Source organism: Limulus polyphemus, unplaced genomic scaffold (genome assembly GCF_000517525.1).
Source record: "Limulus polyphemus unplaced genomic scaffold, Limulus_polyphemus-2.1.2 Scaffold441, whole genome shotgun sequence".
Taxonomy (NCBI): domain Eukaryota; kingdom Metazoa; phylum Arthropoda; class Merostomata; order Xiphosura; family Limulidae; genus Limulus; species Limulus polyphemus.
The window spans coordinates 175,650-189,118 of record NW_013666051.1 but is presented as its reverse complement, the minus strand read 5'-3'; the positions used below and the strand labels follow the sequence as shown (position 1 = coordinate 189,118).

At 33.4% G+C, this 13,469-nt stretch overlaps 2 protein-coding genes across 4 annotated transcripts in view; one reads left to right on the top strand and one right to left on the bottom strand.

Moving 5' to 3' along the window:
• Positions 1–5,359, bottom strand: part of LOC106458304 (intraflagellar transport protein 25 homolog) — a 7,128-nt gene extending 1,769 nt beyond the window's left edge. Inside the window, exons 1-3 of the mRNA XM_013917798.2 lie at positions 5,074–5,359; positions 3,322–3,428; positions 612–680 (exon numbers count right to left, since the gene is read on the bottom strand). Coding sequence (XP_013773252.1) covers positions 612–680; positions 3,322–3,428; positions 5,074–5,189 — 292 coding nt within the window. The 5' untranslated portion in view covers positions 5,190–5,359. The remainder of the gene's footprint in view (positions 1–611; positions 681–3,321; positions 3,429–5,073) is intronic.
• A 1,088-nt stretch (positions 5,360–6,447) lies between these two features.
• LOC106458299 (probable proline--tRNA ligase, mitochondrial) overlaps positions 6,448–13,469 on the top strand; it is a 42,204-nt gene continuing 35,182 nt past the window's right edge. For 2 of the 3 annotated variants that reach the window (XR_002610342.1, XM_013917792.2), the window contains exons 1-3: positions 6,448–6,525; positions 6,912–7,087; positions 7,279–7,456. Coding sequence is in view for 2 of the 3 variants with exons in the window: in XM_013917792.2 (XP_013773246.1) it covers positions 6,929–7,087; positions 7,279–7,456 (337 nt within the window). In the remaining variant the exon portion in view is untranslated. Of the gene's footprint in view, positions 6,526–6,595; positions 6,721–6,911; positions 7,088–7,278; positions 7,457–13,469 lie in introns of those variants that run through there. The other variant, XM_022384469.1, reaches the window with a different exon arrangement.

Genomic DNA, 13,469 nt, shown 5'->3' with positions numbered 1-13,469 from the left:
ATATATATATATATATAAATATATTACATACCAATATAACAACTCACTATAATATTTTTTGGTCTTTTATTAAATTAGTAATAACTCACTTCTATGATAAAACAACAGAAATACACAGTATATATATATATATGTAAAAGTAAATAGCCATGTCATATAAAACTTTTTGTATGTAACATTTTTATAGACTGAAAATAAAGATCATGCAAGTTTCAACTAGCACATATACCACAAATAAATTTCTAAATTTTGCTTTAAGAAAATAATAAAGTTTAAACAATTAAATAACATGGACCATCTTGACCAGAAAGAAAAAATGAATAAAAAAAAATAGAGCAAAAATTTACCATCTCTAGTGCATGTGTGTTTAAAATTGTTTTTGGTTATCTTTGAAATAATCTAATTTTATTATACTAAGAAAGACATTGTAATATAGTAACTTCTCTACATCTTTCAGACTTAAATAAAGATTGTTGTACTTGCAGAAGAGACCTATAAAACTAGGCACATACTACAAGATCAGAATGGTTAGATGTGTCTTGGTAAGAAAGGCAGTTTCATAAGTCAAACTCAAAGAGTACGCATTAGATATATTTTACAGGAGATTTTACCTTTTTGTCCAACTTTTTCAAATTCAACAGGCTCGTTGCTTGTACTTTTTTCTAGTCTGATTTCCTTAACTTCATGATATACATAAAAAACAACAACATAGGATAGCAATAAATAATACATAAAATATTATGAGTAGATATTTCAAGGAATTTCAGATGTATAAAAATGCTTACTTTTATAATATGTAGTAGTTCAAAATATTAATAAAATGTATTTTTACATGAATAACTTAAGCTGTTGTTCAACAACATACACAATCCTTAACTTGGTGTATATTTAAATGTATATAAAAAATCAAGAGGAAAAACATTTTATGTGTATACAATGTATTTATGCTAAAAGTTAATATTTCCGTATCCTGAAAATGTATTTCAGATAGAAACTCACCTCTCTGCACCACAAAGAGTTGTCACTTCTTGTGCCCTGCCATGTAATTTCCTGCACATGGCACAAGCCTAGAATAAAACTACCACTCCTACACTGTCAATGTAAATTGCACCAACCTAGAATGTAATCATCATTAGACTATAACCCTTCACCAATAGGAGGGCAACACATCCACTATGCACAGTAATCCCCATGAACACAGGCTCATACTTGATGAGGTAAACTAAATGCAGTAGAAGTAGAGACCAAGGATGGGAGGTGGTGCAGAGAGATGATTATCTATCTGCAATACATTTTCAGGTAAGGAAAATGTTAATTTTAGAAATGCTACTTATTTCTCTGCACCACAAAGAGCTAGAATTCCACAATGAAGGTGAGAGAAAGGCCAGAACAGATAAATTACAAAAAATGGGCTCCTTTCTGAAAACATTATAAGAAAAGTAAAGTGCTTGGAATGTGGCATCCATGAAGCAGTGGAGTGCCTAGTGGGGCAGCACTCACTCAGAGACCACATCCATCTCCGTAATACTTTTTGCTCAACAGAGATGATAGAGCAAACAATACTGTCATAAGAATCTTTTGCTGGGTGCTAACCTGTTGCTAAGGTGGACAGAATGGCAGATTGCTCAATGGTCCACTATCTCATAGGTGAACAGTTAAGCATGAGTGTGTAGTGTTGCTAGAGCTAAAAGTCAGGTTATTCCATATTGATACTCACCATAAAAACAGATGCAAGGAGTAGCATCCCAGACTTGTGTCCCAAGAGAAACCCAAGCCCTATCTGGATGGACCTAACCACCTAGAATTGCTTGATTCATAACACAGTGGGGTGTCCTCTACTACACTACCAGATAACAGCTCAGCCCTATTTCCCAAATAAAGGGGTGCATCCGCTCAGTCTTCTACCAGTGAGATTGTACTACCTAAACTTATACCGAACGAGGAGAACAACTGAGGAGAAAAGCCTTGAAGAGATCCATCAGAATCAGAGAGTGGAAAAGGTGAAGGGTCAGGTAAGTGATGAAAAGTTGTGGGAAAAGCTACTATATAAGCAACAATCATTGACAGAAGAACCTGGTAAAACAAAAGGCAGTATGATTATGAATAGCAGGATGGCCTGGTGGAAGGGAGTGGCAAAGCGACCAGCAGTGATAAACAGTCCATTTGTTCTCATAGAGGGCCAGTGTGGACATCTAGCAAGACAGAAAACAAGCTACTCTATGTGAAAGGCTTGACCACCAAGCAAGGGACTGGACAAATATTACATGTGAAACCAAAGGTGTGACATCCCATCATGAATGATGGATGTCCATGGCTGGCAGAAAGGGACCACCAAAGGGGGGAAGTGGAAGAGGCTCCCTGGACAACAAATGGCACAAAAGAGGAAACCATAACTGAACCAACCAAAGGACAGCAATTAAAAAGGATCTGACAAGGGGTGTTGTGAATGAGAAACAGAACATGGAGAACAAGGTGAAGAGGAAGATAGGCATAAAGAAAGGGGTTGGACCAATCTTGGCTCAGAACATCAACCCAGAGCTGCAGAATCTGGGATTGGAGACCAAAAAAGAGGAGGTTTGATATGAAGGGAGTCATAAAAGTATTGATCAGAGGACTCCTAAAATTTGAATAAATCCACTGAAACATCAAAAATGAAGAGATTACTCATCAAGAATTATCCTGTGCAAGAGAAACAAATGATCCTCTACCAGGTTCAAAGCTCCAGTGACCTGATGAGCCAACAACTGAATCTCATGGTCACAGACCAAAAGGAGAAATTCCAGAGTGAGAAAGCACAGGTCAAAAGAACAAGTGCCACCCTGATGGTTGATGTGAAATACAACCATAGAAATCACCAAATGACCCATGAATCGAGACTGAAGATGATGGCAAGGTCAATAAGCAGCCAATATTTTCAGGAAATTAATATCAGGAAACCACTCTTCTGAAAACCAAACCCCTAAGATGGTGGTGTTCATAAATGCCACCATCCTGAAAGAGAGGCATCTGTGTACAAATGTAAATCGAGGTGAAGAAGTAGAATACCTAGAGTTGTATTGGAGCAAATGAGCCGCAACAACAAAGAGGGATGGAGAGAATAACGAAGAGTCATGAGGGCTGACAAGGAATCATGAGACATGTACTATTGATTCTGAAGATGGTGGTGCATAGACACCAAAACATGTAGTCTTTTTAGGGCTGGTACCTGTTTTTAATAAATTATTTGTTGTGCAATTATTTTAACATTGTACTCCTTTTAATTGTTTATATACTATAAAACTAAACAATATCAATAGTTGTCAAAAAATAATACAAACTTACCATTGTAGCAACTAATAATAACAGAGTCCACACTGCTGGTAGAAGGAAAAGCAACAACAAAACATTGGGGATACATTCCTGTTGTGGTCCAAAATGTATCTGACTTCCTGTGTGAACAGGATGCAATTTTTTTATTCAAAAATTAGAAAATATCAAATGAGGAAATAACATATTTATCTTTTTATATGTAGTTTGTCACAAAGATACCTTAATGGGGGCTTCAAAATAAAGTACAAAATAACATATAATGTTAAACATCTTTATTAGAATCAACCTGTGCAGCAGACAGTTTCTTTGTAAATGCAAGTGAGCTTACTGTCAAAATCACACCAAATGTATCTTACCCTTACATAGCTAATCAATGTTTGCACTAAGTGTGAGGGCTAAAACAAAGCAGTCTTGAGATTATAAATGAGCATACTTATTTTCATGAGGAAAGAAAATTTGATAATTTTATTTGCAATGTAATATAACACAAAATTTATTTAAACTTTATAAGATGATAAATGAAATATGAAACAAATTTTTTGCTTTTTTTAATTAACATTTCAGCTAAAATATAATATAAAATAACAGTATTAGTCTAATAGGAAAAACCTGTCATACATTCCTACTTTAAAACTGCAATTTAAAAGAAATTAAAGAAACACATATGGCAAAGTATACAATTAAAAAATTGTATAAGTAAGTTCTATGTTATTAGGATGAAATAGAACTGATGGATTTTCTTTCCAAAAACAAGTGTTAAAAACTCATTAAAATTAAATTATAATATGAAGGGGGGGGGGGATTGCAATCAGGTCTGCATATGTGCCTGTCTGCATGTGTTTCCATGCCTGTATCTCAAAAACTAATAGACTATTAATTCATGAACATTTTACACAAGATGGGAAGTCAGTATGGAACAGTCCTCCCCAAATTTGGTCTGGATCCAAATCCGGATCACATTGATTAATTTTTTATAATGGGGAGATAAGGCATTTTTGTGGTTTTGGCCTGGATTAGTGGTTTTCTGTTTACAACTCTAAAGTGTGATAAGATTTGTACCAAATTTCATAGGCACATTAAGGTTGACACCTCATCAAACTACAAAAAATAATCTGAATTATTGATCATTCTGGATCTGAGAAGGATTTTCTGAGTTTTTGAAAGTGAAATTTCATGTTATCCAATATAAATGCATACAATCTCAAAAAGGAGTGGCAGGGCATGGGTACACAATTGCTCTTGTTATAGCTTGTAGTTTCACGATAAAAAGGATAATGATACTTAAGATAAACAACATTATTTATTTATAACAGAAGGGGACGTAGATAAATGTTTTGGAATTCTATAGATTCCATCTTCAGTATCTAAAGCAAAATCAAAGAATTACATTATTCCTAAGTAAATAGCTAAAATACATAGAAAGTGAAGGAGTAACACACAAAAATACTGGACATATTAAAAAATGTGAAATTTTAAAGAAGACTGCATGTTATTCAGTGTTGGTGAAAGTTGTTTGATGTTGAGAGTTTCTTTAATCAGTAATTCCAGATAAGTGTTCGCCTTGCAAAATATACTAAAAATGAAATTTGATAAGTTCGTGTCCTGTTTCTTCACTATGTTGGCGTATAGAGGATGAACTTGTAGTTGTAATACAACTTGTAAGACTAAGTTATTCTCATCTTTTGGCATAGGATTTCAATTTATCATACACTTGAAACTAAAGTTAAACTTCTCTTACAAAGAAACAAGTGGTTACCAGCCTACCCGTCAATAATGTTTTCTGGCGGATACTTTTCATCTGTAGAACTTGCCATCACGACCTTTGTTCCATTGGTGGATAACGCCAAGTTGTTCATGTCTGGTAACAGTAACCCTACCATACGAATTAATACTTTTTATTATGTAAATTTAATAGAAAACGTCATTAAAATTATTAAACTATAATCTTTTTAGTTGCCTTCTTTTATTCTATATGGATGTTTTATAGATGAAAGCAAAATACTTGTTTACAAATGTCAAGGCAACAAGACTATGTTTACAAATTAATTGATTATCGCCCTCTATCGCAATTTTCAATAAAAAAGTAAATATGTATTCTAATAAGTGAAATAATAATTAACAAAATGAGCCATATTCTAATATATTACTCCTCGTATGCAAAATATAATATATGTGCACAGAAAAATACAAAATATTTCAAAACGGAAAACAACTTTAGATCTCTTGCAAGGTGTGCAGGCTATAACTCAAAATGTTTATATTCACTGTTCTGTAACTGAAAATTGACGATTGGGTCAGTGATAATCCAGGACTAGATTCCTTGTAGTAACAAGAGCGTAGTTAGCTCATTGTGTATTTTTGTGCTAATAAAAGAACAAATAAACAAGAATGACAATGTCTATAATTTCACGAATGATAATTATTTGGACCACCAATTAATTTCTTCGTCCATTTTATGTTCTGTCAAGGCTTGTATGACGATCTCTTAAATTTATTCTTGTAGTTTGTACAATTTCCCCTCCTCTTTTTCAGTAACGGTTACAGCATCTATATTTACCATAAGTATCTCGATGGCTGTTAGACTAACCTCGTGCAATGTTTTCACCAACATCGTTACGTAATATGCCTAAGCCTATTAAGAATTAAATAACAACAAAGGACTACAAAATTACTTTAAAAAAAAACAATAATAAAAGGACAGAAAGAAAGGATCCAATTTTATGATGTAGTCAATAGCGACAACACCTAAGCGATGAAAATAATAAAGGTTTTGTTTGAAGTTAAGCACAAAGCTACACAATGGGCTGTCTGTGCTCTTCCCACCTCGGGTATCGAAACCAGGTTTCTAGCGTTGCAGACATGCCGCTGTGCCACTGGGGGGCAATAAGAAAAAATCTAGGAAAAACAATCATTAAGTGTTTAATATGTAAGCTAAATATTTTTCTTACTGTAAATAAACCTTGCCATTTATGGTTTAGCTTCTTAAAACAAAAGCACGCCAAATATTTGAAAATAAGTTTGAAATTATTTCATATGCATTCACAATAAACTTTTTTTCTATATTTTACCCTGAATAATATTTATATATATACTATTTTAATTTCAATTCTTTGACTTAAATACTTATGATATTTCCAGATGACGGCAACAAAGGGACACTTGTTCATAAACTTTAGTTTTGGGTTTTGAGATTAATTTTAGAGTGTCATAAGCCAGGTAAAAATTGTATTCTTGTGTCTTGTTATAAAAATTTTATTGGAAACATTTGGTATCCAATAGTGTCTTTTAACTTGACTTAGGATATTCAGTGATACTGATAGAGTAATAATACTCACTAATACTATTAGTAATAGCTTCTTAAGTTCTTTTCAAATTAGTTGAGTAAGGAATTAGGCTTAGGAGCGAATTAAGGTTTGTACTCGGTTTCTCCAAAGTTCACAAGTGACGCACGTGTTTTCAATTCAAACTTTTCAGTTTTACTTTTAGACTACAGAGCACAGTACAGTGAAGTTTAATTAATGGTTAACGTGTTATAATTTATATTTATACTTAATTTATATATTAATATCCTTAAAATGCCCATATTTGTTTGATTTTTTTAGGAGGAAAGTAACAAAAAATGGTGAAAACTTCCAAGATTGTACAAGAAATTTACAAAATCGCATCAGGCTCAAGGGAGAAACTATTACCTACAAGACTGAGTCAGCTTTTTTTGCCTGCTAATACAAATCTGTTAGATACTAAAGCCCAGATTGAAGGAAACTGTAAGAGCCAGCGGGTAAGATGAGTGAATACAATTAAAAATTATAAACTTCAATTGAAAGACAAATTTCAGGTTTATTTTAATAGAGAGTAATATGAGGAAATACTTTTTTTTAATAATATAGATCATGGGTTTTATCTTTGATATAAAGCAGTAGAAAATTTATTATGTGTCCATGCATTTAACGTTTATGAATTTATTCTCAGATATTGCAAACACAAGGTATAGTTATTCCAGCAGGCCCAGGTACATTTCATCTTCTACCCCTAGCAAGCAAAGCAATGAATAAACTCATAGATATTGTGGATAAAGAAATGAAAAAAATTGGAGGTCAGAAAATATTCATGCCATGTTTAACTACTGGAGACTTATGGAAAACTTCAGGTGAGTTTTTAAGCTATGCATCTTAACACTGAAAATAACTTAATAACTAATTAATATCATATTCTGATCAGAGAAAGCTACACATGTAGATCTAAGTTTAAAAAATCAATCCTGTGACGATTATAAATTACACACATTTTTTTTTTTGTTCTTATGAAAAATTATAATGCATTGTTTCATCATTTGGGTTTCCTTGCTGTTAACAATGCTTTTAGCTCTACACCCTATAATATCTCATGAGGTTCGGCCAACCTAGAAGATTTGATGTAACATAACATTAAAGGACAAGAAGGGACCCTTTGGTCCATCTAGGCTGTCCTATCCATTGATATAAAATAAACTATTTAAAAAACTCATCAAACTCAAGGCCAGATCTTATTCAAATGTTTATCAAGATTTCTCTTAAATTAACTACATTCACCACCTCTGAAGGCAACCCATTTTAGAGGCCAATGGCCCTGTTAGAAAAGTAAAGCTGTTTTAGCTGAAGGTGAATTCTTCCTTACCAAAACTTATATTTGTATCCTCTAGTGTTACCATTCTCACCACTAAATGTGAAAAAAATGATGCATCATTACTATGAATTCCATTCACAATCTTAAACACCTCAATCAGACCCTCTTTAACTTTTCTTTTTTTCAAGAGAAAACATGTTCAGAGGTCATACATAACTTGTCTTCATATGATAACCAAGGTACCATTCTAGTAGCCCTCCTCTGAACTCTTTTGAACAATTTATTGTCTTTTCTGAGGTAAGGAGCCCAAAACAACACAATACTTCAAATTTGGCATAACCAATGATGTATATAATAACATTATAACCTCTGTAGAATTGTATTCATTATTCCTGTAGATAAAACCTAAAATCCTATTTTCCTTGCTATTAGCAACAGCACATTGCTTGGATAACTGAAGAAACTGATCAATTAGAACACCAAGATTTTTTCTTCCATAATACGGTTAGGGTTATTTCCATCAAAATTGTACTTATAATTGAAATTATGATATCCCACATGCATTATCTTGTATGTATTATAATTACAAGCGATCTTCCATTTTTGAGGGGCAGTAGCATCCTCTTCACAGCTAGTAACACCTGAAACTTTAAAGTCATCAGCAAATTTAAATAACCTGTTGAGCAGACAAATGTGTGAACACAAAGTAGTGATAAAAAAAAACAACTAATATAATTGGTTCTTAAACATTAGGCTTAACAGAAACAGCGTTGACAAAAGGCTTAAACTTCTACATGCAAGGAATACTTCAGCTAACAATGACTTTTAGGAAGTTAGAAAGAGTACTATTAAAGCTAAAAGTAGTGAATTTAATTACAATGAACTTATTCTTTTGAGTAACAGATTTTAGTCCTTGGCTTGTGCAGATGAGAAACTATGGAAGGAAAGGAAAAAAAGGGTCAGAGAAGGATGTGGATGATAAACCTAAGGAGATTATAGCTATAGGTGATTCATTGACAGAGCATGTGGATAGGGATAGTCTGTGGGGTAACTAGGGAGAAATGAATATCAACCCCATATGTTTTAGGCTTGTTTTCTGTTGAATTCTGGTTCTTGGGGGTCTCTGCACATGCTTCTGTCTGTGTTTCTGGCCTAGCTGGCAGTTCATGTTGATCTTCTATGTCAAGCCTACTGTCATGATCATAATCTCCAGCAGTGCTGGTATTAACTGAGCCTGCTGAGGTAGGCCATATGTACTGGATCTGTTTGCTGCTGATCATACTGGAAGCCAACCTCAAATAATGTCCAACAATCCCTGATCACTTCCTTCTCCCTTTCTTGCTGAGTCTCCCGTTCACGCCGGATTTGTGCTAGTAAGATGACATGACGAAATTCTGGAAGGAATGAAAACAATTTTAACATCTGAGACCAAAAACCCACCTAATATTTCAGTGGGTTTTTGGTTGAATTTTTGGGACAAAAAAACTCCACATTTCTGAATTTTTACTTCTTCTGTTCATGATTTCTGACTACATGTGAAAGTGCTTTGTTAGTATAAAGATTACAGGTACTTGTGTGTTTTTGCTTTTAATGCACAAAACATTAGCTATTACACTGCTAAAGCATTTATTATAACTTAAAACACACGTATCTATTCTAAGGACATATAAAGAAAATAAAATGTTATGCCAAAAATGAATACTTGCATTTTTGGGTTTGGGTTGTTGGGTACTAATCCTAATTTTTTTCAGATATAAACTTTTATAGTAATTTAATATTTCATCATTAAAAAAATTATAAGTCACCAGAAATTATTTTTTATGAATATTTGTGAAGAAAAGGATGAAGTATGCTGAGAAATCTTCAACTAATATTCAGTAGTAACTCTATTGTAAAAATCTGGAAAAAGATATATTTTTAGAGTATCTACAAAACAGTATAGCTATACTGTAATCATTTATTCTTTATCAATCCTGTTATATGTTATGAAACTAAATATATTTTTCTACTATTTTTATTTTAGATATTAAATTTTTGTATAAATATTTTAATTTAAAAATTTCTGTTTTGCCTCAATTTGATCGACATCCATTGATTATTAACAATTTGGAAGAGTCACTAATCAACAGGAGATCAAATCGAGTAATTTACAAAATTCATTTAGGTTAGGCTAAGTTAAGTTAAGTACAAAGTTTTGTTGTTTTAGTTGTGCTTAATTTAAGTTAAAACTTTAATATTGATACAATTGATAAAACACTGAGAATAAGATATTGATAAGTGATAACAATAAGATACTACATTATTTAACAAAAAACAAATCATTCTTCTGATATAAAGTTTAACCTTGATGCTTAGCCTATAATGGATGTTATACTAGGCCTAATTGTCTAAGCGTAAGCCAGTAGGCTGATCTGAAAAATTAAAATCTTGGCTTTTAAGTCTTTAGGCCATTTGCAACATTAAAAGAAAGCTACATTGCTATTAAAGAAATAACCTAATATATATATATATAATTAAGAACAATCAATGATTAAACAATTACTTACATTTATTCGCATTGAACACTTAACAACATGGAAGTATGTGGCACTTGGGCCCTGGCGCATGGTGTCCCAAATGCAGAACTGCACGTTTTTTGAGATTTAGCAGGAAGGAGGTCGCCGTGTTCTAAATTTAGAATATATGGCAGTTGGCAGAAATTATGCTGGGATTTTGGATGGTGCGCTGGAAAACGCTTGCAGTGCACAAATCTCTCTTTAGAGTGAAATTGTTGTCTTTGACTTTAACTAGAAAATCTTTGTTTTTACTATCAGTTGCATTAGCATTACCAGCAGTTTTTAAATGTTCCTTTATTCAGCCCAAAGTTATGCTATTTTCCATTTTGAACTTGGCTTGGCTTGTTGACTAATTTTGCATCAGTTTTTCTGGTCTATGGATTCGTAGCTTAATAGTATGCAAATTTTTAAAAGGGCGAGTTTAAAGTTGGGGCATTTTTTATGGGCCCTTGGGCATGCACGAGCCCCAGGGTAGTTGCCCCTCCCCTCTTGGTGGGCATGGGAATAATGATATTTCAAAAAAGCAAATTTTGAAGGGATGTGACAAGAATTATCTGTTGTGAATTGGGCAGGTGAATTACTTGGAGAGACAGATCAGATGTGGAAAATTTTTAAATATTCATGGTAAACATATTCCTTACAGAAAGAAAATGGTAGCTGCAAGTAAAAAACCAGGTTGGCTCACAAAGAGTATAAGAGATAAAATTAAAGAAAAGTGTCATAAATTTACTGGTATGACAGGAGACTTAAAAATCAAGAAAGTTGGTCAAATAGGAAAAAGGTTGGCTGAAAATGTAAAAATTAAGAGTAAGGATTTGTTTAAATATATTAAGGGTAAACAAAATGTTAAGATGGGGGTAGGACCCTTGAGGGATGATAAAGGATGATGATTGTGAAATGGCTGAGTTATTTAATTCAATTTCTTCTTCAGTTTTCACTAGTGAAATTTTAGGCAGTATTCCTCGTCTTGAACAGTTGATAGATGGAAGCAGGGTAGAACAATATGACTGCATTAATTCGGAGCTTACATTAAAGTGGGAAGTTTAAAGAATGATAAGGCTCCTGGACCAGATAATATTTCCCCAAGAGTTTTGAAGGAGGTTAAGGATTGGATATGTGAGCCACTTGCTACCAATTTTTGTAAGTCCTTGAATATCGAGCAGGTGCCAAAGGATTGGAAGTTAGCTAATGTCACTCCTCTTTTCACGGGAGGTAACAAAAATTGTCCCAGTAAAAGTTTTGGAAAGTCTGGTAAAAGATGCTTTGCAAAGTTATTTAGCAAAGTTTAGAATTTTATTGGATAGTCAACATAGTTTCACTAAGGGAATCTTTTGCCTTACAAATTTTTTGATACTCTTTGAAAAGATTACTGCTTAAGTAGATGAGGGTAAGGGTGTAGATTTGGTGTATCTGGATTTTCAGAAAGCCTTTGACAAGGTGTCACATAAAAGGCTTGTAAAAAAGTATTTCTAGGTGTGGGGGATAAGTTAGCTAATTGGATAGAAGAGTGGCTGGATGGAAGAAAGCAGAGGGTTGTTACAATGGAGTTCAGTCAGACTGGATTAATGTCACAAATGGGGTACCTCAGGGCTCAGTCTTATGATCTTTGCTCTTTTTCATTTACATCAATGACATAGATGAAGGAATGGTCAAATTTAAGTAATTTATTATAGATGATACTAAAGTCTTGGGTGTTGCTAGCTCTAAAGAGGATGCTGCTGCTTTACAAAAGGATTTATATCATTGAGTGAGTTGGGCAAATAAATGGCAGATGGGTTTTAATTGTAATAAATGTAAGATAATGCATGTGTGTTTGCATAGGATATGTCATGATTTAGTCCCTAAATAATTTTACAGTAGAAATAACCTAAGCACCTAATAACTTAAATCATAGAAAACTCAGTATACAAAGGTAAGTAAAATGGACATACTTAAAATGCATACATTCACAAAATTCACTCAGTATTGGCATGTACTTTCAATGAAGATGTGCAATTTTACCTAAAGTTTGTAGATTTGTGGAAAAGATGAAGGCTATCATAATTAAAGTAGGGGCAATAAATAAAGAAAAGTGTAGACTGTGTGAATGGCAGCAGGTTTTAACGAGGAGTTTAAACTTCTACATGCAAGGGATAATTCAACTAACAATGACGTTTAGGAAGTTAGAAAGAGTACTATTAGGGCTAAAAGTAGTGAATTTAGTTATAATGATCCTATTCTATTGAGCAACAGATTTCAGCTCTTGGCTTCTGCAGACAAGGAACTATTGGAGGGAAGGAAATAAAGGGACAGATAAGGATATAGATGATAAACTTAAGGAGGTTATAGTTATAGGAGATTCCTTGATAAGGAATGCGGATAGGATAGTCTGTGAGGTAAATAGGGAAAAAAGAATTAGAGTATACTACCCAAGGGAACAGGTGGAGGATACAACTGACAGAGCAAAAAATATAATAAAGGGGGCAGGCAGAGATACAGTTTTTGTTGTGCACATAGGTGCTAATGATGCAGTGAAAGGTAGGTCAGAGGAGTTAATTAATAAAGGCATTTAAAGAAAAAGGCCATAACTTAATTTTGTCAGGACTACTGCCCAGAATTAACTGTGAGGATGAAGTTATAAGTAGGTCGCAAGAGCTAAATGCCAGACTTAGGTTAGTATGTAAGGATGAACAGATTGGGTGGTTGGATATGTGGGATCAGTTCAGTGGAAGAAGGGAGGTTTTTGGACTTGACTTTACCTTGGCAGGTATTTCAATTTAGAACTTTTAACCTTAAGTTAAATTAAAATAATTTTGACCCAAGACCAAAAGCAATCGGTTGTGTTCAGAAAGGTTTTTATCTTCATCCCGCTCATGCTTTAGATAGAACCTGGGTGACATAAAGTGGAAAAGCATTTGCTTAATAATAATGATAATAATATTAAAAAACATATTGTTACGTCTCCGTTTGTTAACTGATTTTCCGCAACTTCGTTCCGACGAAACTTTAGCGACACAAGTCCTT